This window comes from Sesamum indicum, linkage group LG5, assembly GCF_000512975.1.
Source record: "Sesamum indicum cultivar Zhongzhi No. 13 linkage group LG5, S_indicum_v1.0, whole genome shotgun sequence".
Classification (NCBI taxonomy): Eukaryota; Viridiplantae; Streptophyta; class Magnoliopsida; order Lamiales; family Pedaliaceae; genus Sesamum; species Sesamum indicum.
In genome coordinates, this window is record NC_026149.1 from 3,770,033 (window position 1) to 3,796,364 (window position 26,332).

General features: G+C 32.2%; 2 protein-coding genes and 1 pseudogene across 2 annotated transcripts; 2 read left to right on the top strand and 1 right to left on the bottom strand.

Moving 5' to 3' along the window:
* Nucleotides 307-12,880, bottom strand: LOC105161915. The gene is made up of 19 exons (XM_011079771.2): nt 12,689-12,880; nt 11,688-12,003; nt 11,087-11,275; nt 10,900-10,983; nt 10,112-10,171; nt 9,554-9,598; nt 9,002-9,201; nt 7,806-8,255; nt 7,178-7,304; nt 6,891-7,088; nt 5,880-5,969; nt 5,550-5,612; nt 4,748-4,822; nt 4,612-4,662; nt 4,031-4,108; nt 3,309-3,443; nt 1,993-2,100; nt 1,337-1,402; nt 307-822 (listed from the first exon to the last, which is right to left on the bottom strand). Exons 2-19 carry the CDS (start codon nt 11,982-11,984, stop codon nt 754-756), a joined length of 2,385 nt encoding a protein of 794 aa, XP_011078073.1. The 5' UTR covers nt 11,985-12,003; nt 12,689-12,880; the 3' UTR covers nt 307-753.
* On the top strand, nt 20,593-21,379 carry LOC105161916 (annotated as a pseudogene).
* Nucleotides 23,189-23,991, top strand: LOC105161917 (auxin-binding protein ABP19a-like). The gene has a single exon (XM_011079772.2). It carries the CDS (start codon nt 23,324-23,326, stop codon nt 23,954-23,956), a length of 633 nt encoding a protein of 210 aa, XP_011078074.1. The 5' UTR covers nt 23,189-23,323; the 3' UTR covers nt 23,957-23,991.

Below are 26,332 nucleotides of genomic sequence, written 5' to 3' on the forward strand. Positions count from 1 at the left end.
AGCGACAGCTCATCTTTCTCAAAGCAATAAATTGTTTGTCAGTGGGAAGAAATATTAATATCATTGCTCTTCCTCACATTTCCTTTTAACTAACTTTAATGGGACCACTTAACACTCTTAACTAACATGTCTCAACGCTGATTGATATCATCAAATTTTTATCCAATTCTTTTTTTTCTATTTTTAATATCATCAAATACAGTGAATTTTAATTAAAAAAATTATTTATTAGATAGGAGTAAACTCCAAAAATATTAGATGTAATTTTTCAAACCACATAAAATTTATATATAATTACACCAAAACTCAGGAAAAAAGAGTTTAATTATCCATTCTTTTTGTTTTTCAATACACGCACCCATCACACCCACGTGATGTACATACCCATATTTGAACTCAAGACCTCTGGTAGACGATCCTGAGCCCAATCCACTGGATTGTTTCATCGAGGACACAAAGTGCAAATGGTTGGAATACAGCTTGGAAATTTCACTAACAACGATGATATATATACTTCCACGACTCTTGCACAACATTAGGTTTGTCATCCCTTTGTGTCGATTTCTATATCATGAGGTTACATATAAAATGCTGTATGTTATTAGCTTCCTCAACTCTAAATGGTGCACCGACCGTGGAAGAGTGAGTCGGAGATATCACCTTCTGTGTGTGTATTCTTTCAACTGAAGCTGTTGGAGTGTACGCTGCAGGGGTCGCATTCCTGAGAGTTGATGTCCGTTTCGGCTGCTACCGTTATTCCTTCTGGAAGAAAGATAGCAGGAAGTCTGTATGTACAGAGAAGAGCTGTGTGTCCACGAAAAGCTGTAGTTCCGACACATAAACAGGAAAGTTGGGAATGTTAGCATGATACTATTGAGTCTTTCGACACTCAAAAACTAAGAGAACGTTTGGGTAAGCCGATTTAAAATATTTTATAAGCTCATACATCTTATGAGATGTTATTAGTGCTAATCACATCTCATTTTAATAAGCACTTAAAATGTTTGGATAAAATAAGATTATATAACTCATAAGATGTTATTAATGAAAATTTCGTAATTAATATGATTAAGAAAATGAAGGAATTCGTTAAAATTTTAAAATAAGTTAGAAAAAGGAACTTATAAGTTCCTAATATCTTATTTTTAAATCTTTAAGCTCCTCCTTTAAAATATTTTACCAGAGACTATAGGATATTTCAAAGAGCTTATGGGGTCACCCAAACACCCTCTTACTCAAATAATAAACCAAAATAAACGTGAACTTTAGGCGAGTATTTTTAAGGAAAAAGCCTCAACTTAAAAAAGCAGCAAGAAGAATTATACAGAGGGCACACCTTCATAAAAGGTCGACCACGACTGGGAAAAGACTCGATGAAACTCTCCTTTAATAGCAACGATACCTGAAGATCAATGGATATACTGTTGGCACTTAATTTGGTGATAAAGTAGAAAGAGTGAAGTGTGATCATGATGAGTGCCGCTAGTATACTGAATTAAGCTGCAATTTCCTTTTTCATGAACAGACGATATGAGAGGAAGAATTTAGTGATATGGTAAGAATGGCAACAGAACTAACTTTCACTAACTACAGAGTGAAAGATGATGCAAATTTATCTCAGCACGACTTTGTCCAGTTCTTCACAAATTAGCCAGATGAGTTATTCACCATACCAGATTGACAAGTAGATATACGACAGGAAATTAGTAAAATCAATCTTTAAAAGCCCTTGTTTGGGGTTCATTATTTAACAAGAAATACCAAAACTTTTATATAATTAGTTAAGTCTTAAATCTCGGCTCAAGCTCCCAATAAGCTGAAGAGAAAGAATTGTTTGCACCCCTAATCAGTCACACGAACAGTGAACCTTGAAGTGCATAAATACTGATAGCATTTTGTTTCGCTATATTTGATTGAGCAAAAACACACTTTTTGCTTTGAAGAGTTCCAAATCTTGTCATCAAAATACCAGTAATTTTGAAAGAAACAAACCTTGTCATCATTTGATTGAACGTTAGTAATTGTATGAGAACGAAGGTTAGAACATAGCGAATCCAAGTAAGACCGCAACTCTCCTAAGAACCCTTTGGCAGCTTCAGCCTACAAATTTTACAGGCCGAAAATCAAATCAGATAGGCAGTATCACCAATGCACATGAAACAAGAGTAGCAAGCTCTACAAGAAATCTTTCGAACAATTTGACTCGAAGTAAACAAAGTAAAATGCTTATTTATATTCGTTGTCATCTGCCAGTAAAAAGGAGGAAGTGTACTCTTTTTAATTAAATGGCGGAATCTAATTATCAGCTCTTTTGGGGGTATAGCTTTTTTGTATTTTACTCTAACAAAGAAAGACTTTATAACTGTGATTTAAACCAAAAAATGAGAATTCAGGTTGAAGAGTTTCTTTGATGTGAAGATCTGCATGCAGACAATTTCTAGTGCCTTTCAACAGGACAGAAATCCTTGCTGAGTTTCTTGATGGTGTAATTACAAAAGTATTCGCGATTTGTAACAGAAAGTTCTCTACCCTCATTAATGATAGACATCCTCTCAGTGAGTGTCTGAGCTAAATGAATACCTAAATGCAAGTTAAATTAACCCAAACTCATGTATGCGTTAAGAATATAATTATTCTGCCACAGTTCATCTTTACAGCTGGCAGTGAATTTGGCAGGACAATAAGTGAATCTCAATCAAAAACACAAACTAAAGATCACAATTGGAAGATTAAAAGCCTCTTTTTTAGATTTGCCAAAAACGCGCACTTAAAAAGCATCCAAGGCCTTGCCCCCTAACACCCTAAGTGCAAAGCGATTAATACAATAGTAAATTATGTTTGGTGACTCAATTCGTGCAGTCTCTTTTATTGTAGCCAAATGAGCATTTTGACTACAATAAACTAACATCCCTAGAGTAGGTTACCATAAACTCCCTCTATTTATAACTTTGGCATTTTCAGCTTGTATCCCAACTCAGTACCAATAGCAATTCACCAGTCCCAACTCGCAAGAGGGGAAGAAAATAGAAAAAAGAAAATTACTTGTATACTCTTCTTCATTTTGTCCACAAAGTAAATCGTTTTATTAGTAATTATATTATCTTTAACACTTATAGCGTGATGGGTGTTAACAAATAGTTGTCGACAAGTTATCAAACTTTATAATTAGAAAGATGCACCATAAAAGATTTGTGTTTTTTGCACGTGTGTTGAAAAAAGTAGTACCTACTTAATTAGTAGGATCAAACTTAATCTCAAGTCAAATTCTTAAAAACAAAAGGGAGTGACGGCCGATTTTAGCAACCTACCTGCACATCAGTGCACTCATAAACTGGCCTTTTCTTCCCCAAATAACTTTCTCCCACAAGCTTCGCGTGGTAAGAACTAAGGCGTGAGTAAAGCTCTCTTTGCTGAGGTAGCTGGGGTATTGTTGGTGATTTCACCTGTTGACCATATTACAAGAAAAATTATCAGTTTCAACCAGCCGTCTTGGACTAAGAATATATACAATGATGAAGGGAAAGGGAATCTTAGAACTGTGAAGAGATTACTACAAAGAGCAGCATCTCCACATACTTGTAGACCAATTCTTTTTTCTTCAGTCATTTAAAAAAGAGGAAAAACAAAAAAGCAGCCTTGCTGGTTAGGATTTGACCCAAAGGTATCAAAGCCAAAAGAGAGAGTAGCACATATTAAACAATAAAGCTTGGAATCTAACATGAAATTTTCTCCTAGGTATATTAATTCCATGAAGACACACCATCAGTTGGAAATAATTTTTGCCATCCTCAGGATGTAATAGAACTATTTCCAGGAACACTGCCCACCCATTTTACCACAAGGGAAATTTCAGTAGATCCCTCCAATTTTGTTCATCCAGGAAAAACAATCAAATTTGATTGGTTACTACATCCAGATGTAGGACCAATATCATCTACAAGAAACACTTCAATAGGGCATCACTATAACTTGTATGTGAACACTGTATCATTTCTTAAGCAAAAAGTTTAGAATTTAGAAATAGAGGTACCTGGTTTTTGTTTGCATCCACTAAAATGACATTTGGTGACTTTGACTGCACCTCGCTCGTCTTGTTCTTCACCCCCACCTGATCGAAATAAAAAATAAATGATAAATCACAAGAAACCAGGAGCACTGAGTAAATGGTAATGTACCACAGAAGACTGCCCACAAGAATAAACAAAATTTATCATTTGTACAACTAGGTCCATCTAACCTCCAGATAGTCAACCTATTAGAATTGTTATGGTGAAGCGTTGAAGAAAGTCCTAACTTCAACATAAACATGCAAAAAGCTTATATCATTTAAGCAAACACTTAAGTGCACTAACATCCACTTATTTCCTATGACACTGACAAAGCGACATGATTAAAATACAACAGTGACACACGCCAATTCGTAAATCTTTTAGCATATAAACGAACATAATGTGGTTGTAAAAATGCATATATTTGTTTTTAACATTTGAATTTTACGTGCAAAGTAATAGCCCCAAAAAAATCACAAAATGGAAGTACTTAAAAGTGATGGCATTTAAACTACTGAAAATCATTCAAAAGGTCTATTTAGCCCCTAATGTAAACACTTACTATGTACGGGACAGGTGCATCAAGAAAGTCCAGCATGTCATTAGGCAAACCCTGCCATTATTGTCAACTAAATGAAATTGTGCAATAAAATCCAGGAAACAGCTAAAAATATTTACAGATGAGAATAGAAAATTACGGGCATTAACAAGCTTTGCCACTGAAAAGGCCGAATTAGGGGTATAAGAGACAGAACTAAGGCGGACAAAATTCCCTGCACAAGAAAATAACAAAAGACAAGCTAGAATCAGAGAAGAAAGATGTCCAAAATGGCAATGTGAAAAGGAAAACGGAAAAACACACACCAAAAATGGCTAATTTTCCCATCTTCAACAGCCATCCTTCCGTCCTCAAAAGCTATAATTCTAGTACAATCGTTTATTACATTTATCTCATTTTGATATATACATTACATTATACCCCAACAAGTTTCAAAACATTATAAAATATATTTTGGTCGGTAATATATAAGGTCTGTTAGGGGAAGAACAAATTTTAAAGTTCGCCAAAATATTGTGTTGAAGTCAGGATTTTCCGTCCAAAATGTGAATGCAAGGGGGTGTTTGTAAACAACTGCAGTTCCAAAGGGGATTGGGTGCGAATAACCCGAAGAAAAATAAGAAAGGAAAAAAAGAAGCAAAAGCGAATAATAAGAATTTCAATGCTAAGATTATAAAAAACCTGGAAACAGCCAAAACATTTGAATACGGCCAACTTTACATCATAAGAAAACTGTAAGATTTATGTGACAAGATGATCTGAAGCTATTACAAGTCAAAAACAGATCAAAATATTCAAACAACAATACCATAGTTCTAAGAAACATTAAATTTACTGGATACTGAGAAACATTCAGACTAGATGAAAAGAGAACAAATTAGCATTGAATTGATATGGAAATCATATAAGAATTCACAATCAGATCCATTTACAAGGCATACCAAATTTGAACAAACAACCACAATCTGTTTCTCCAATAGAGCCCCAGCAAATAATGTCAACACCTGTAAAAGGCAAATCAATCAATAACTCTAGTGACATACGAGTATGAAAGCATTCATTAAATCTATGTAAGGCAGTGACACTAGACAGTAAATGGATATGCCTGAAAATATGAACAGCCCCTGCCATATACATGTAGCTGTGTGTGCTAAATCTCCAATTCAATAGTTCATTGAATTTATATCATGACTTCAAGCAAGCTGATATGAATTTATTAGAAGATAGGCAAAATAGAAGGAATTCATTTCTCCAATAGGTGATGAACATACATGATCTAGTCGGAGGGAACCACATAAACAAGAAACAGCCCATACTGACAATGCTGCTGCCTCCTCCTCCACCATGAGTGCACTGTGGGCCTACGAGGAGAACCAGTACTTGATAATTACAATTGAGACCTTCAACAGAAAGGATGACACTGACAATCTAACGCAACAGTTGCTCCAAAGTTTAACAAGTTCAGCCACAAATACAGGACAATCTCATTTAATATCTATATTCTTTTATAAAGGGAGAGAACCTAAAGTTAAAATTTGGTCTCTTTAGTACATTTACTCAAATACCTTTATGTTGTATGCACAAATTTTTCATAAACCTATTACTGTAAATTTTCTTCCTGCAATTGTCCTAATTATTAGTATAACAGAACTGATTGTAACTTCAGACCCTAGCATTATATTTAATTGTTTATTTTTGTTTCAGCTATATGAGCAAAAATAGTTCTTACCTTTGTCTCTATCAAAGGCCAAGTCGGAAGATTAGCATGTAGAAAAAAGGTGCATTTTGCATTTTAAAGTTATGAATATACTATCATGAAACACATTATTTTCATTCTACTGGTTCATTCCTTTTTGATACTGTATTTGATTACTGTTGAATATATGTTGTTAGTTTCATAGGACATTACATTTATAAAAATTATTTCAAAGTTATTAAATAATTCCATGAAAAGAGTTGCATAAGTGTTGAATTTTATTCATATTCATTCAAGTCAATCATTACACAAATCACATTCAAACCAATTTCACATTTTCTCTAATTTCGGTAGTTAATTCATTTTCTTCGAAAACAATTATTTCTACTATATTTTTTACTTACACATGCTTTAACATATAATTTTATTTTGCACACACGTCAAATGAGCAGCAACAGTTGGTTGATACATTAACAATTGTCTCCACAATTTGTTATTCAGACGAAGGGTGAAACGCTAGAGCCCTTCTAGGAAAGCAGAAGTGTTTGTCAAACTAAATATGTATAATAATTCAAAACCAGGATACCTCTGCTAATTCCAAACTTGTGTTGCAAGACCTCAAATCAATTGTTGATCCTGCAATGTGTAGAACTGTTTCATCAGGTCTATGATATTCTAGAGGATGCAGGTGATCCAAAGGCTGGAACTTGATTGTCGAGCCACGTGCTGGGCAACTTAATTGGTAATATTCACAGATTATTTGTAGAGATCCATGGTTGCTTGCCTGCAAAGTGGGTGGCCAAACATAGACCACTTCAGTAGCCAAATCATTGTGGCAGAGACCAAAATACACCTTGAGTACAGAATTCCGACCTTTGCCCACTCAAGGATATCACTGTGTTCGCTGAAGATATCTTGGCCAGATGATGATCCCTCTTCCGTTTCTGCCTCATCTATGTCACTTCTGAAATGCCTATCTTCACTTGGAGAACCTTGGAAACTGCATTAGCAGTGAACACATTTTGTAGCATTAACCTGTATCGATCGTGGAATATAGAACTACCAGGAATCAAGAAATCGAGCTATCTATGCAACAATTTTGGGAGGTTTCTGTCAGCTTCGTAGTACTAAGTCTGGACCCAAACAGCTACATTTCACCGAAACCTGTAGGGTATTGATGCATATTGGCAGACAATATAGAGCACTAAACCTGTCAGGTTGTTCTGCGGACCAGGCAAATTTATAACCTGCTACCCTCTATGAATTATGTAATTCACTACAAACCTAAGATTGAAGGGGAATGGTCCCACATAAATTTACTTAAGCCATAAAGCACAGTAAAAGAGCATCTACCTTAGCATCTACCTTTCCTCTCTCCAAAAACAATAAATTGCTATGATATACTTACACATATCAGCGATACATGGAATGATATCCTCTAAATGTAAGCATTTCTGGGATGAAATTAGGAACACTAGAGCCAAGAACAGAGATAATTTACCTGGAGGAAGATTCAGAGCTTTCACATTGCTGATACCGCAGCAAAGGTAAAACAGCACTTGGTAAACGCCTGTCTGCTGATTGTTTGTCAGTAAAAATGTCATTGACAGAGTTATCTACTGGAGGTTCTCCACAAGAAGAAAGCCTTGGTGTTTCAGGATCAAGTGAGACATCACCATCACTAGGTTCCTTCTTGGAGTAGCCATCCCCATTTAAATTTTTATGTTCAATGTGAGACATATCATCCGTCACTCCTCCTGAGATAGAACCACTTGTGCTTGATTGATAAGCTTCAACTATTCCATTTTGCGTGTTGCGTGCTCCATCCTCCTGTGATAAACAACCAGCTTTCTCGTCTACCATTTCAACCATATCATAACCAATAGGTGACTCCAAATCCAAATAACTTATCTGCTTCGTCAACCGTTCTAACCTCTCTTCAGTGAAGATGCTGCAGATCAAATAAACACATCAAGAATGAGCAGTGGCAAGAAAACAATTGTTCTGTGTCAGCTTTTGGATAGTTTTACCAACAATAATTCTGGGGATGTAGTAAACGATCAAATACATTAATATAGTTCTTGAATGGTGAAATACTCTGCATCTTAATATGATGTAGAATGAAGAATGAAAATATATTCCTTCACCAAAAAGTAAGTTGTTTAAACATAGACTAGTTAAATCGTCAAGATTGGAGTGTGTAGCGAAAAATAGAAATAATTAGGAAGTTAGTCCATGTTCTAATACTTTTTCCTCGTGAAGGTTTCATGTGGAACAGAAATCAAATACAGTACCTAAATTCAAACTGACAAGAAACAAGGGATCATCTATCACAAGAATTCAGTGAGAAAACCAAATTTATAAATAGCTTTCACACATTCAGGAAGAAATTTAATGACATATTATCTTGTAATAATTCTACCAAAGTTAAACCTGGGTAATCTTTACAAAACCTTTCTTTAGGTAGCTATTTCTTTCTTTACCTGCCCCCCTTTCCTTATGCCTCATTTTGTAAAGGATGATAGCATGTGCACACTTTCGCAATCGAGGAACAATGTCTAAATGCAGACATGCAAGTAAACACACAGCACAGTGTGGATACATTCATAATACTACAAAGTGCTCCTGAATTATGGGCATAATATTCCATATGGAAGCTTCACATGCAGCAGTGTAGACAAAGAAGTATTCTCAGACCTATTCAAAACGCCAAAATGCAGATCAAAAAATGGCAGCCGTGAGAGAATGCAATAACAACGATGTGTAGTTAAGATATGGCGGCTCAGACTCGGGCAACGAGGTTGCCCTTCTGAAATCATGGAAATCAATCCTGATGGGTTTTGTATGATTTCTTCAGCCAAAACACAGCAACCATAAAGAGTTGAATCATCAGCTACCTGCATATGAAAAGAAATCAAAAGGTCAGACTCCATGTGCATGTGTGGTAGAGAGAGAGAGAGAGAGAGTTAAGCGAACTAATAGTCTAAGACAACTCAGAAGACCATAGTCATCTATGGTCCTACCCAAACAGAGGATAACATTATCTCCCTTAATGAAAAAGAGAAATTTCATTTTTCCCACAAAAATAGATTCTAATTCAAGAATGTTTAAAAAACAATGAAAAACTCAAAAAGCAATCACCCGAAGAAACTAAAAGTACTCTTTTTACCCATTATTTCCATCCAATTATTACAACGGAAACAGGGAACATGTTAATATCCTTATGGGAGCAATAAGTTTTCAGCATACCTGCAGCCGGAAGACAAAGGACAGATCGCTCTTTTTGAGATGTTCCTGTAAATAGCACCAAATGTATTTATAAAACACTCCACAAAATGAAGGCAAAGATTCGTAATGGGCACTGCTGTGCTAGAATTCTGCATGATCAGCTAGCAATGACATGCGCGATGGAGGTTTACTTTCTCAAAGTTCACAACTGAAAGAGAACCTTGGTGATATATTTTAAGAAGGGAGTCAGATAGGGGTTGAACCTACTAATACATGGTTCCGAACAGAGATGCACCACTACTCATTGGAGATGAGAAGAAGATAAACAGAGTATGAAAATAAAAAGAACGTAGGGAAGAGAGTAACAGGTTGGCCGGACTTCCCAGACAATCTGCAGATGTACTTCTCCCAGAAATCAGCCATACTCTTAGGAAACACAGCGATGAAGTGAACAATAATTATACAGACATTTTAATTCAAAGCCCTATTTTAGCTTGGGAACTTTCAATTTTTACTGAAAGAACCATGACATGGATTTTGATAGAAGAACTCAAAGGAAAAATAAGTCCGTTCAAATACCTGTCCCAGGAGTATTTCGTTTAACTCACTCATTGATGGAGTTCTCTCTACAGCATTAACCTGCTATCAGGAATCAATTAGAAGCTCACCACAAAATAACAGACCCACACACCTACTAGATATGATTATGCATGTTCAGAAGTCAGTTAGAGAACAAACAATATCTGTATTTCCTGTTCTTTTAGCTATAGACTGAACATCAGCCCTCTCCTTCCAAGCATTGAAAGAAACATGCAAGCTATCCAATAGTGCAAGAAACTCTGCCAAGAACTTTAATACATCATGCATCAAGCACAGACAAACTCTACAGATTTACAGACTCAACTCACTGATTCAACTAGGAGGCAATAGGTTGTTGACCAAGAAACAGACTGGTTTAAGTTAATGAAGTAACAACTATCACAAGAACATCGAACAAATTATGTTGTGTTTCTCGTAGAGAAATTCCAGAAAGTGTCATAGATTGGACATAAAAGGAAAAAGGGAAGCCTGTTATAATCAGCTTGTAAAGTCCTATAAAATCAACTATACCAAGAAAATGAACAAGAGATCAGATATTTTTTAAAAATGCAGAGTTGCTACAATTTTCAAAACCTAATAGGCTTCGAGTTAGTTCAACCTTCCAAACTATGTTAAATAGATTTGAATTGCAATCAAAATCTGCATTAGCTGAACAGAAATATAAACCATTGTGACCACTCAGGAGGAGGAAAAAGAAAACAGAATTTTAACTTAAACAGAGTAAAACTGGTTCTAAGAGCTGGACAAATCACAGCACTTCATCCCACCTCTACTCCTGCAGGAAAGCAAAATGAAAGGAGATCCTTGTATTTGAGTGGCAGCTGTTTTTCAGGAGGGTAAACAAACAAGACCTGAAAGCCAGAAGAGAAGATTGTTTGTCATTTCTATAATTATCACAAAAGTAACAAATCTTGATAAAGAAATTATGGCAGCAAAAAGAACGCAAATAAGCACCTGAGGCTCAAGAGTAGGTTCTACAAGAGGCTGATGCTGACCACCAAGTGAACTTCGAAATTTCCCTGAACCCTCTAACCTTTTAGCAGAATATAGATTTTGAAGTGCTTGAATATCAGAATTGGGAGGAAGTCCCACAACTACCATGCTTTCAAAAAGCTTAGATGGTTCCTTCCAAACTCTGTGATCCTGCAGACTTTAGTAACATAACGATACGCGAAAAACCACACAGAACAAACTTCTCCATTTGTATGATAATGATAGCATCAACATAAAAGAAAATTGTAAACATCCAGACTACAGGCATATCCAAAACAAAAGGGGAGGGGGTAATTACTTAGCAGTTACTGAGTAAATTGGAGTTTTACTAATTAGAGAAATTAACTTAAGAGAGTGAACTTTAATACTTGATCCTATTATGTGTTCATCATTTCAAAGGGAGGGTGAATAAGTTCTAGATTTCCAAAGTAAATCAGATGGCAATTTCTTCATTATCTGCATGCCTGTTTATCCCGCTTGAAATACTAATAACCAACAACTAAAAACTTTGCCAACTAACAGTTAAAGAGTGAAATAGTGAACTTATGAGAAGAAAGCGTACCAGGGACTGCAATTGAAAGCTAGCCCACTGCCGTTTCTGACTAGTTAGTATTTCTGGGTTGTAAGGTCCACTTTTTACTTCAGGAGAACTGGATAGGCCCTTTAGTATCCTAGAGACATGATGTTGAAGTCTTTGAAGCTGGCTGCTACTTTCAGCTCTAGATGAATATACCACAGAAGGTCGTGGTGAGTGAACAGCAGCCGCTGCTGCTGCAACAGCTCGGGCAACATCTTCAGTTGTTTGCATGAAGAATGATGCACTCCAGCCAGGGCTGCCTGAGTCTTCATCTTTCTCCATTTTCTAAACCTCCACTCTCCTACAAACACATGCAGGTATGAGCACAAGAACAAAGTCTCATTTCCATCAAATGAATTCAGAAAATAAAAGGTCGGGATAAACCGAATAAAGAGATTGTTTTTGTCAAATGCAAATTGTCCGCGTTGCCAAATGAACAAAACAAGAGAAAATTTGAGAAGGAAATAAAAGTTAGAATCATTAAGTTTTTCCTCCCCATAATAACCAAGACAATCAGAGGACTACTTAGGACTCCTCCAATCGGGGAAAAAAAATAGCAACAAGTATATGGTAAGAGAAAAAGAACCAGACTTGCATCCATCTGCCTCTAAACCATAACCTAAGAGAAGAGCATGACAGCAAACACTTATGTCACTTACAATCATTCACCTGATCTTATCTTCTTAAGTAAATTGGAACTCAAAAGATCACAACTTTCCAAAGCAATTCACTGATTTTCACGAAAACCCAAAAACTTTTTTAACTCAGGCTAGTGAATTAACAAATAAACAGCTGATTCAACGCGATTTCAGCTCACCCCACCACCTTCACTGTACGTTACACAAAACAAAAACTTCCATAAAATTCAAACTAATTAAGAAACAGATGAAGTAAAGCAAGAATCAGAACACATATAACAAAACGAACAAAAACAATCACAGCAAAAGAAGTATGAACATATATGATTGTATAGTCCAAGAACCCACCTTTAATCTTAACGACAAATCATGGAGCAGAGAGTTATACGTTTTTGGACTTTGGGAAAAGAAACGAAGACGGTTCAGGCGGCCATAACAAAGAGAGAGAGAGAGAGAGAGAGAGAGAGAGGGAGAGAGCACTCTCAAGAAACGCGATGAAACTCAAGAAAAAGGCAACCCCCACCGCAAACAAAAACAGCGTGGGCGCATGATGTAATTACCATCCTACTTTTCTCATTAATCCCATAATTTAATGCCTTTTTAATTAATGGGTTTTTAATTTAAGTGATGGGTTTTCAGATTTTTCTATGAAAAATAAAAATAAATTGGGGATTGGGGGTTTGAACTTTGAATATGGGGATGCTATGAACATGGACCCATCACCCATGTAAAAGTCCAAGAAGTGGGCCAATTTTGACCTAAGGATCTGTTTGGATGGGAGCAGTCTTGCAGCAATCATGGTAGGTATATTATTGTCCTATCCTGAAATTTGAAAAATAACATCTAATATCTTATATTAGTCCAATAAATAAATACATTCATTAGTCAAAATTTACTCTGATATTAGTTAACAAAAATGAATTAATATTTATATTTATTTTTTAATTAATTTATTACAGGTCAAATAATTTATTATCTAACAAAACTACCTTTATGCATCTTTCACACACTAATGCATATGAATAGGTATATATTCATCTTTATAATGCTAGTTTGCTCAAAATAAATTTATTTAACCTGTAATAAGTCATTAATAACACAATTGAGAGCAAAAAAGAACTTTCGTCTATTTTTTTTCCTAATAATAGCAAAAGCGATTAATTTAGTTAGGAGGAATTCTTTTAGTAAACATAAATAAATGTCATAAATACTAAATATAATTTTTTAAATTATAAAAAAAATTATATATAATTACACCAAATTCAAAAAATAAAACGATGTAATTATCGCATCATGCTATTCTATCATCCACGGCCTATTTTTTCTAGCTTGATTTTGATCCTAGTTACTATTTTTCACAACTTTAAACAATTCGATTTTTTAATTTGACTCTACCAATTTTTATTTTAGTTAATAATGTAAATAATTTATTTCATATGCTTTTGATGGCCTAATTCTAAATATATAAAAAATAAGTGGGACTATAATTATTAATTTAATATTTACACACCATTATAGATCACAATACCTCCAATACATAATTCCAAATATTAATTTTAGGGGCTTCAAAAATTATAAATGCCAACCCAGAAACGAGTTTAATATCAAATCTTGTAATTCCAATGTAAAATTGGGGAATCAATCTTAACCCTCCTTTAAAAAAATAAAAATAATATAAGATTTTGTAATATTTTAAACAACGACTGGTACAAAAATAATAGAAGAGTTCATCAAATCCAATATAAAATAATTAGAGCTTATATACTCTTTGAAACAGATAAATGTTGGTCAACTTGTTTCAGTGGTCCTTCTTGTACTCTTCAATTTCGGTTTGACCAAATAAATAAAATGATTTTTTTTATTACTTAGAGGGTGTATCTCTAAATTAATTTTTTAGGGCTTTAAAATTCTAGATGTTATTTAAAAAATAAGTTATTAAGTATTTGAATAAAACAACATTATGACGCTCATATATGTTAGTAACAACAGTTCTGTAATTAATATAATCAAAATCGAAGAAATTACTTAAAATCCTAAAATAAATCGAGAACCCTTCATTGTGTTTGGATTTTAAGTTTGAGTGTTTTATTTTGTATTTTAGAGATAGATAGAGAAAAATAGAGATAAATAAGTATGTGCTGAAAATAGATGATATGTTTGAATTTGTGTTTTGAGGTAATTTAAAATATTTTAAAATAAATGGTGTAGGTTTGATGTTGGGATTTGGAAGACAAAAATCACTATTTATTGTCAAATCATATATATTTATATATAAATATTTTATGTTTAATATTGTATTTTTTGGAGACAAAAATTACTGTTTATTGTCAAATCATGTTTGTTTTATATTATGTATATATATATATATTATATATAGAAAGTTGAAAAACAGAAAAACATGCAGATAAAGTGTAAAAACACAAAAATAAATATTAAGTGTGTTTTATCTTCTTTCGAAAAATACAAAGACACAAATCCAAACACAGCCCTTGATTTCTTCAAAATTCGCTTATACTCTCTTAGATAGTCTTATTTTCCAATTTTATAAACTTATTCTTTTAGAATGAGGTAAATTACAATCGATTCCCATAAAAGTTAGTTATATATTATTTGAAAAATTACAAATACCTCTTTAAATTATGGGTTGTCATGAAAGGTATTTATTATACTATCATTAATTTCAGGGATATACTTGTAATTTTTAAACAACAAGAGGGTAATTGTAATAAGGATTAAATACACTTTGCACCCTTGAACTAGATATTTAGTTTCATTTGCATCTCTAAAGTATGAAAGAAAATAAAAACACCCCTGATAAAATAATTTGGTATTGATAAAATAAAAATACCTTTTCTCACTTACCCCTATACTTTTTTATTCTACTTTCTAAAATATATTTTATTAAAATATCTATCCTAAATTTTTTTTAGTAATTTAAAATTTTACTCATATTTTATTTTAAAAATAATATTTGTAAAAAATAAATTATGTTAAAAAATACATACAAATATGTGTCAATACATAATGCATATAATATTATAAAAAAATTATGTTATATAAGTTATAAATTTTTATTCATTTACATGTTCACATAATAAAAATATATCATATCATTACTTAAAAAATATAAAATATTATATATTAATTATATTATAAATTTGCATATTGTACAATATATATATATGTTCTATGTAATATTCTAAATTTGTATTGATAATTTATTTTTTAAAAAAGTTCAATATAATATAGGCAAAATTATGTAAATTTTTTACTAGTTGTGTAAAAAATATAAAAATTGTAAATTTATGGAATTTATACAAATTTATACTTAGTCTAAAAATTATAAATTTTGAGTAGTATCTACTTTAAATAAAATTATTTATAATAATTCAAATTATATTTAGAAGAATGATTATAATAGAGATATGTGTAAATAGTAAGGGCATTTTCGTCATAAAAAATAGTATATACCATGAGGGGTTATTTTGTCACATTTTATAGTTCAGGGGTGTAAATGCACTTTATGCATAGTTCAGGAATGCAAAGTGTATTTAACACTTATATTCAGATGAACCCGTTATAATTTACCCTTCATAATTATACCAAAACATTTTAGTATCTTATAAACTCACAAACATTTAAAAAAAGAAAAAAAAAAACTTACAAATTCAGCAAAACGCACTCTGAATTTAAATTAAACCAAACTCGTTTGGGATTAAAATTTTTCATAATCCCACCACATAAAATGGATGACATCATCTTGAGACACGACATCCACTAAATTACAGGACTTTAATGTAGTATAAACAGAAAGGTAATTGGTGGGCATTTTAGGGTAGGTTAGGAGGAGTTGTGCCAAACAGACCCTTTTGTTAATGTTGTTTTCCGTATGAATGTGTTTTATGTTGTTGGCATTTGGTAATGCCGGTTGACCGGTTGGCAAAGGTAGTTAAATATACAATAATAGAGTACTATGAATGAAATCAGTAGGTTTGGTAATTAGGATGATATGATGAGTCATTGGATGTCTTAATTTTTTAATTGCTTGAGGACTACTAAATTAATTAATTAAATAAAATGTTCATATTTGAAGTATTCAATTTTAGTATTTTTTGTCTGTTAATATCGGCACTCGAAGTATATTCTATAAAAATTTTATTGTATCTGTTAATTAAATGAATAGAACGTGAATACTTGAATTAAGTCAATAAAATTTTAATTTTTAAATGTGTATAATAAAATATTGTTGATCGAACTACTTAACTACTAACATGGTTATTTGTAACATAAATAAATGTAAATAAGTGCGTAACCGATCTTTTTATATTTTGTCTATCAAAGATAGTTACTGTAAAGAATCGGGGTGGTATGGATAAATAAATAACTGAATAAAATTTTCAATTATAAAAATAGATAAATAATAGATAATCTAAAATTTAAACCAAAGCAATTTAATAACTATTGATGCTCATAAAAATGGACCGGCCGAATCGACACCAAAAGGGAGAAGAAATTGCAATGGAATGTACCGCCTGGTTCGATTAGACTCATTTGAAGGTTCAGGACCACTCTAGGATCGAGACCGACCACGAGAAGTACTGGACTGAGTTTTTTGTGTTAATTATGGACCGATCTGACCCGCTGTGCACCATTATGAATCAATAGATTGGGGCCATGCCATGAGACATAACCTGACCCAACCCAATTGAAACTCCATTTCGAATTATGTTCGGAGCCCAAAACCAAAAGGTCCAAATCCATTCTTCCAAGTCCAACATAATTTTAGGTCATATTTGTGGCAAGTAAATCTCGACCTGCCGTAGTTGGGGTATAAGAATAATTATACATACGTTTTAACCATAAATCAATTTTTAAATGTACTTAAAAAAATTAAGTTTATATACGAGGAGCAGTTCTTAAGTTTTATTTATAGGGTACGAAAAATAAAGTCAAAGCAAATGTTGATCAATTATTTATACTAGCTATCATAGTATACCAGCTCGTTCTTTGTACGTAATTTAAGTATTTTTATTAATTATATGAATTAGAAAAAAATAAAATAAATAATTTATCCATAAATGGTAATTTCTTAGACAATTTTCATTAGTTTTAGATGTCCATAAATAAATATTATTCACACATAAAATTCAAAAAGACAGCCATTTTGTGTATAAAAAAATATATATATTTGTCCGAGGGTATTTTGGTCAATATATAAATTTTGACAACTAAATCTGATTACTTTAACCTTCCACATATACTTAATAAATAGAACACATAGATATATAATAACAAAATATCTACAATCAAACTTTGGTTATTTACAACATTTTTTATCCACTTAAAAAACAACAAAAACTGATTTTTATCGATTTTCGGTAATTTTCAAAATTTTTAAGTACCCTCTTTACATGTGATTGAGCAGACGGAACCTACATGAAGCAAAGTAAATATCAAATACTTCCACTTATTTGGTAAAAAAAAAACAGATTGAGAATTACCATAAATTCACTAAATAATACTTCTCTTCTTTTAACATCACAAAATAAAGAAATTATTCTTATACTAATATAATTTTAGTATATCAAAAGTTTAAAAGCCTTACTAATAAAAATATTCAACAAACAAGAACAAAAACACTTTTTTATTAATAAAAATATTTATCGTTGACTTCGATGCAGTAATTTTTCAGCTATTTTGTTATATTTTCTCTGGCGATTATGTAAGGCATTATCAACGAGACGGAGAAAAGATTGGAAGAAAACTATATGTATATATATATAAATAGAGTAAATAAAATTAAAACATATATATATATATATGTCTTTTTGGTCTTATACTTTCACTTTTCCGCTCAATATTAAATAGAAAGAAAATTAAACTACGGAGGAGCTTCACATACATCCACTATATTTGGATTAATGTTTTGGATGTTTTTGTTTTTGTGTTTTGGAGATAAATGGTATGTTTAGATTTGTGTTTTAATATAATATAAAATAATGTAAAATAAGTAGTGTAGGTTTGATGTTGGAATTTGGGAGACAGGAGTTACTGTTCATTGTCAAATCATGTCTTTTAATATATATATTTAGTAATATATATGTGTATGTATATATAGTATTTTGTTTGTTAGTGAAATATAATATATATATTTATGATAAGAGAAGAATAAAAAATAATAAAAAAATAATAAAAATAAATAAGTTACAATTGCACACCTAGTGAAGGTGTGCAAAACACAAAAACAAAACAAGATTTTTTGGCCCATCTCTAAAATGGGCCAAAACACAAAACCAAACATTGTGATCGAGTTTTACTTCCTCTTCATATATTCATCCTAACCAAATACCAAACTATTTTTTATACATTTATTTTTACTTTGACTTGTTTCGTACTCATACTTTTAGATCAAACCAAACATACTTTTAATTCCATTATGGACACAAAGGGATTTTGCACATGATGCAAAATTCCCAATAAGATAGGCAAGCCATAAGATCCATACATCTCATTTCATTTCTCTAGTCAAGACAAATTGCATGAAATTCTTGGACCACCAACGTACATTTTGAGATTTTTTCCTAGAAAACCATGCTCATGTTTTTCTTTTTTTAAATAAAATTAATTACAATTACATTGCAATCTCAACCATTGACAACACAATTATTAATATATTAGTCATTAATATGTCAATGAGATCTAATTTAATTAGCAAAATTGAGATTCCGTGAAGTCATGCATTCGTATTCCCATCAATATACGGGTATCTATCTATTTTAATAATATTTGTTAATTTATTGTAATAGTAGTTAGTGGTTAGTCCACATATTTGACATTGATAATTGGCATATATTAATTGACGATGATCGAAATTTATGATGTCATTGTAATCGATTTCAAAAAAGAAAATCATCAATATCAAATATTTATATCTGATAAGCAACTATAACAATAAATATACTGATAATTAATATCAAACATGTTCATGAAGTATCATAATTGAGCCTCAATTTTGACAATTAAACTCGCCTTATTGGCATGTACATGTTATCTGGACGTTATAAATGCAATTTTTAAATTTTTGTGTCAATTCGAATAGAAAGTCATAATTACGTAGATATTTGAGATAGGAATATTTTTCATATATACATGTAGACAATTTTTGTACCTGAAAAGAAGGTTTTTGTTTTCTTGTGAAAGAAACCAGCACGGAGTTTAATGTTGCAAAAGCTTATAATTTTATTTACTAGCCGCAGTGATACATTGTTTTTATATATACATAATAAATATTATTTTATATTTTAAAATATATTATAAATTAAGACAAAATATATAAATCAATAAATCACATTTAAAAAAATAAAAGAACGTATTATCGACAAATAAATGATTAGTAAAGTAGTCTTGAAATATACAGTTAATTTTTAAAATTATCTAATTAAAGATATAACTTTCATATTTAAAAATTGACTGTATTGTCCAATTTTTATTTGTCAAGGCTACATTTGATAGCTTTCTTCGGACATCCACATAATTTTGTTTTATGACCTTTTTCTCTTGATATTTTTTAAATATATTTTTTTGTGCTCGCACCCATCGGGCCAGGTCTAAATCCAAGACCTGATAAAGATTGTGAGTGAATTTGATCCCACACCACTAGGCAGTCTCCCAAAAATTATTACATTATAATTTTTTAATTGCGAATCAAACTTTATAATTATTGTTGATAATGTGAATTTTTCATTTTTAATGTTGATGATGGAAAAAATGATTACATCAAGTCTTGTCATATCAATCACATGCATCACAATCCAGAAAATTGATACCCAGTTTGTCTATATGTTTTTATTTTCACTTTTTCATTTTTCAAACATTAATTAAACATGAAAATATATTTATTAATATAATTTTATTAGTTAATTTAAATATATTTTTATTTTTACACAACAACTTATACAAAATTCAAATCATATATTTTTCATGAAAAATGATAATATATATTAACGTATAGAGATTTTTCATGCTTATTGTATGAAAAATTATTATTTAGATCAGATTTTATTGAATTAAATTAATCACAAAATAAGTATATTATATTTATTATATAATTGATTATTTTTTTAAAATTATAGACCAATCATATAACAAAAATATTACACTTAATTTTCACGCACCATAGGCATGGAGAAGTCAGTAGCCCATATAAATCCCCCAAATCCTATCAAGAAATTGCATGCCACAAACCAGAAATCTCTGACACAATTGAAGTTGGAGAAGAATTAAAACCCCACAATGCATCTTCCATATCTCTTAATCTTCTCCCTCCTCGCCGCTGCCACCTCCGACGCCCTCGTCCAAGACTTCTGCGTGGCGGACCTCTCCCTCCGGCCCCCCCCCCCCCCGCCGGCCCCGCCGGCTACCCCTGCAAGAAATCCTCCTCAGTAACTGAAGACGACTTCTCTACCAGGGCCTCGCCACCGCCGGAAGCACCAAAAATATACTCGGCGCCGGCGTGACGACGGCGTTTGACGCCCAGTTCCCTGGCGTGAACGGCCTGGGTGTCTCCATTGCCCGTGTGGACCTGGCGGTGGGCGGAGTCGCCCCCCTCCACAGCCACCCGGCGGCGTCGGAACTCGTACTGGTTATCGAGGGGACGCTAACCCTCGGATTCATATCGTCGTTTGAAAACAAAGTGTACGTCAAGACGGTGAACAAGGGGGGTATCATGGTTCTCCCGCAGGGCCTCCTCCATTTTGGGATAAACTCCGGCAACACTACGGCGCTGGCTTTCGCGAGCTTCAGCAGCCAGAATCCAGGCCTGCAGATTACGGCGTTCTCCCTGTTCAAGAACGATTTCCCGACGGAGTTGGTGGCCAAGACGACATTCCTCGACACGGAGCAGATTAAGAAGCTCAAGGCGCTGCTTGGTGGCACTAATTAATTAATTAAACCAACTTTAAGTTGCTAATTTGCTTCATCGGAGCAGCATTTGGTTTTGGTGTTACAAACTCTTTTAATTAGTGTTTATGCTTTCTTCAATTTGGTATTTTAATGGTTTTCTGATCTAGTGTTGGGCTCTAATTCAAATAAGAAAAATTCGAAACCGAATCCGACTCCCACGAACTAAATTAATTATAATATACTTGTTACGGCATTGATCATTTTTTTCTTAATTGTACACCAATAACAAATATATAATTAATTCAGATTTGATTGAACCAAGTTCGTATTAGAATGTTTCATCGCATTAAGTGGGAGGAAGCTGGACCGAGAACTTGAGAGAGAAAAAGTAAATATTCTTAAAGTATCCATTAAAACATATATTTATAAATTATTTTTATTTTTTTTATAAGAATAATTTTAATAAATTTTAATATATTTAACCATACAACCTCAAAATCAAGATTTTTATTTTCTACATCACCACTCTTCATTATCTACACACACTTTTTGGGAAGATTTTTGTGATAAAAAGTGGCCAATCTCATTTTGCAATCGATTTTGAGGTGGTATTGCTATCTCAAAACTTGTCAACTCGTTCTGAATAACATGATGACATCACAGTTGTAATTCGTTGCAAAAATCGTCCAAATTGAGATGATATCTTCCATCACAAAATATTCATCCTAATTTTTTAAAATAGTTATTTGGGTAAATTATAATGATCTTTTTAGAAGTTTGAAATAATTACGAATATTTTCTTATTGTTTGAAAAATTATAAATACTCTCCTAATATTTGATGAAATTATGTAATTTTTGGATAGAGGTATGAAATTATCAACTTTGCCATTACTATATCTTTTAAAAATAAAGTTTAAAAAAATTAAACAAGGTGAATTGAAATTTTTTTAAAATCATAAAAAAATTATCCAGTCATTCCATAAAAAATAAAAAAAATCATAATTCTTAATTCATAAAGAAATTTTGGTCAGTTCACTACAAAAAATGGATGAAAACGTAACGGATTGGGTAATTGTTATACGGCCGTTAAAATTAGAGGGTATTGGTAATTTTTCAAAAAAACAAGGAGTATTCATAATTATGCTAAACTTTAGAGGAAGTTGTTCATTATGTTTGGTTTTATGTTTTCGCATTTTTCAAGACAAGATAAAACACACATAATATTTATTTTTGTGTTTTTACACCTTATTTGTGTGTTTTTTTTTTCAACTTTTTATATAATATATATACACACACATTTATATATAATATAAAAGTGACATAATTTGACAATAAACAGTAATTTTTGTAGCCTAAAACACAACATTAAACATACAATATTTATATATAAAATATATATAAAAGAGATATGATTTGACAATAAACATTGATTTTCGTCTCTCAAATTCAAAATCAAACCTACACCACTTATTTTAAAATACCTCAAACCACAAATTCGAACGTACAATCTATTTTTAATACACATTTATTTATCTCTTCAAAACACAAAATAAATCACTTAAAACACAAATATTTTTGTAATATACCTTAATTATTGTAACGAAATACAAATTGTTTACATCACGTGAATTTGTACCCTGTAAAACCCCAATTTGGGAAATTCTTACCCAACTGTCCTGGGCAGGTTCCACGCAAGACAACTCATTTCATTTCATAATCTTCCTTGTTATATTGTTTGTGAATAACCAATCACACGCACACTCACGTCCTAGGTTCGCACTCAAAACCTCTATCCACCGGCCAGAGCCACACCGTCTCCTACGGACTTATATCCCCTTTATTTATACTGTCATCAACGGAGTTCCATAATTATTACTAATTAAGTGAATTCTGCCTATTTGTAATGATATCCAGAATCAAGCTTCATACTATAAATCCTGCCTTCACTTGATACCATGCATGCAGATTCTAGAAATATCACTCATCCATAATTCATATAAATACCCCATCACCCTATCAAGGATTTGCAGCCCATAAACCAGAATTCTCTAACATTTGAAGTTCAAAAACTCAAACCCACAATGCGTCTTAGATATCTCTTCATCTTCTCCCTCCTCGTCGCCGCCTCCTACGCCCTCGTCCAAGACTTCTGCGTGGCAGACCTCTCCCTTCCCGCCGGCCCCACTGGCTACTCCTGCAAGACACCCGCTTCAGTAACCGAAAACGACTTCTTCTACCATGGCCTCGCCACCCCCGGAAGCACCAATAACCGCGCCGGGGCCGGCGTGTCGTGGGCGTTTGACTCCCAGTTCCCCGGCCTGAACGGCCTGGGAATCTCCAGTCTCCGTCTGGACCTGGCGGTGGGCGGAGTCGCCCCCCTCCACAGCCACCCCGCGGCGACGGAACTCGTGGTGATTGTTGAGGGGACGCTAACCCTTGGATTCATATCGTCATTTGATGACAAAGTGTACATCAAGACCTTGAACAAGTGGGATGTCATGGTTGTCCCGCAGGGACTCCTCCATTTCGCGATAAACTCCGGCAACACTACGGCGCTGGCGTTCGCGAGCTTCAGCAGCCAGAATCCAGGCCTGCAGACTACGGCGTTCGCCCTGTTCAAGAACGATTTTCCGACGGAGTTGGTGGCCAAGACGACGTTCCTCGACGCGGAGCAGATTAAGAAGCTCAAGGCGCTTCTTGGTGGCACTAATTAATAAATTAAACTAATTTTCAGTTGCTAAATTATGCATCCGGATGGCTTTTGGTTCGATGTTACTCAGTTAATGTTTTTCTAATTAATACAATGTTGGATTTATAAGTTATTCAAATTATTTGTGTCCTTCACTGATTGTATTTTGAAGATTAAATCGTAAAATTCATATAAAATAGAACGAATGATATTTCACAACGCGAAGCATTCATCGCATCCATATCATACCAAGATACATTATAAATATTAGTCGTTATGGTACGTTATCTTTGCGTGCATATAATAAATAATCTCATATTTTAAAATATAAGGTAAAATACACTTTGCCCTTTTGAACTATTCTTGACGTAATATTTATCCTTTAAACTAACAAATGTAACACTTATCCCCTATAATTAATTTTTTGAATAATATTGCCCTTATATTATTATATAGTTCAAATAGTTGTGCATTTTAAGTTTAATTAAAATTTTCTTAACTGAAAAAAATATATTTTAATTATAATAAAGTAATATATAAATAATGAATTAAATAGTTTGAATTTTATTATATCTTATAGATTCAAAGTTAAGCAACGAATGAGTATAAAAAATACACAAAAAAGAATCATGAAAAGATTCTATTAATTTGGTAATAAAATTAAGTTATTAACTATTTATTCTTTTAGATAAAAATGAGTAATTTAAATAATTTTTGAATATATTTTCTTTAAAAAATATGATAAAATATTTACATTTATTGATTTTTTGAATATATTTTCTTTAAAAAATATGATAAAATATTTACATTTATTTACTTTTTCTTCTAAAAATATTTAACTTTTGGTTAAACATATATATATTTATCAATTTATTTTAAAAAGCATATATGAATAATTGGTTGTATTATATTTAATGTGTATCTACAATATATATATATATATATTAATTTAAACTTCACTTTTAATTTAAATTATTTTCTTATTAAGATAATTAATCTAAAAATTAGTGATGATTTAATGTGCAAAATACTAAAACATATTGAGAATAATATAATTATTCAAAGTATGAGGGGCATTTTTATCCATCTAAGGGGATAAGTGTACATTTGTTAATTTAGGGGTGTACATATTACATCAAAAATAATTCAGGGGGCAAAGTGCATTTTACACTAAAATTTATTATAAAATATATAAACCAACAAATCATATTTAAAAAAAAAAAAGAAAATTAACTTTGGTGTAGTAGTATTAAAATGACGTAGTGTAACTTTTGTAAATATATATTTAAAATGATCTGATTAGGAGTATGATTGACATATTTAAAAAATTATTACGACGGTGTCATTAATTCCATTTATAAATATAAAGATCCTTTGTTTGTTTTCTATACTAATATAAATAAAAATACCTATCATGTAATTAATTTAACGAACCTTGCCTTTGTGAAAGTCTTGTTGGTGTTTGGACTACAGAACTCTTTATTTTTATTTTTTTCATAAAAATTTTAATTATATATTTATATTTGATGATACTTTTCGAAGCCCTAGGAAAAGGGGGTGGGCACTCGCTGAATAGCCAGCAGACCAAGCCCTACTAGGTCTAGAGCAGAGTATAAATGCCCATAAAGTTGTTTTTCTCTCCTAACTTGGCCAGCTCAAAAAGTAAGTGCAATACAATAAGTTGAGTCATCAATATCATACAGATGATTGACACGTTAAAATACGTCATAGTTAAAAATCTTGAGATAATTCCTACAGGCCCACTGTAATTGTACTTTTATATACCGAAAAAGATTGAACAACATCTCTACTTCAATTTCCATTGCTTGGAGCTTGCGTCGCAAACCATGTATAGTACACATAGGAGTAACACACATAGGGGGTCCTCCCAACTAAAGTATCTACACCCTCTAAATGTAACCAAATAACAAGAAAAAGAAATTCCATCATTTTTCAAATAATTTAGATTTGCTTTATGTAATTTAATATAATTATAAATATTATATTATTATTTCAAATATTAATAATTTTTTTTAATATTTAATAAAATTATATAATTATTAGGGGGAGGTTATAAATTATCAATTCTATGTTTGTTGTAATTTCTTTTTAAAATAATAAATTATAAAGAATCAGACGGAATGGATAATTTTTTTTTGAAAATTTGTTCATGAAACTCAGGTACTGCTTCAGTCAAAAATAGTATTCAATCAATAAATTTCTTTTAATAAAATGAAAAGGTCCAAAATTCTGAAAATTCATAATTTAGTCAAAATTGCTTAAGTTTGGCCAAAGACCCCTTTCACAATTTAGTTCTATGATTTTAATATTTGGGCATTTCCAGTCATTTTTCACAAAATTTGATCGAGAAATTGCATGTGACATGCACATGGCCTTATTA

What these genes read in the sequence shown, in the direction of transcription:
- LOC105161915 (XM_011079771.2), bottom strand. Translation starts at nt 11,984, where the DNA reads ATGGAGAAAGATGAAGACTCAGGCAGCCCTGGCTGGAGTGCATCATTC. An exon ending in CCTTTGTCTTCCGGCTGCAG is followed by an intron (nt 9,202 to 9,553) that starts GTATGCTGAAAA and finishes TTTCATATGCAG; the next exon opens with GTAGCTGATGATTCAACTCT. An exon ending in CAAGTTTGGAATTAGCAGAG is followed by an intron (nt 5,970 to 6,890) that starts GTATCCTGGTTT and finishes TTCTCCTCGTAG; the next exon opens with GCCCACAGTGCACTCATGGT.
- LOC105161917 (XM_011079772.2), top strand. Translation starts at nt 23,324, where the DNA reads ATGCGTCTTAGATATCTCTTCATCTTCTCCCTCCTCGTCGCCGCCTCC.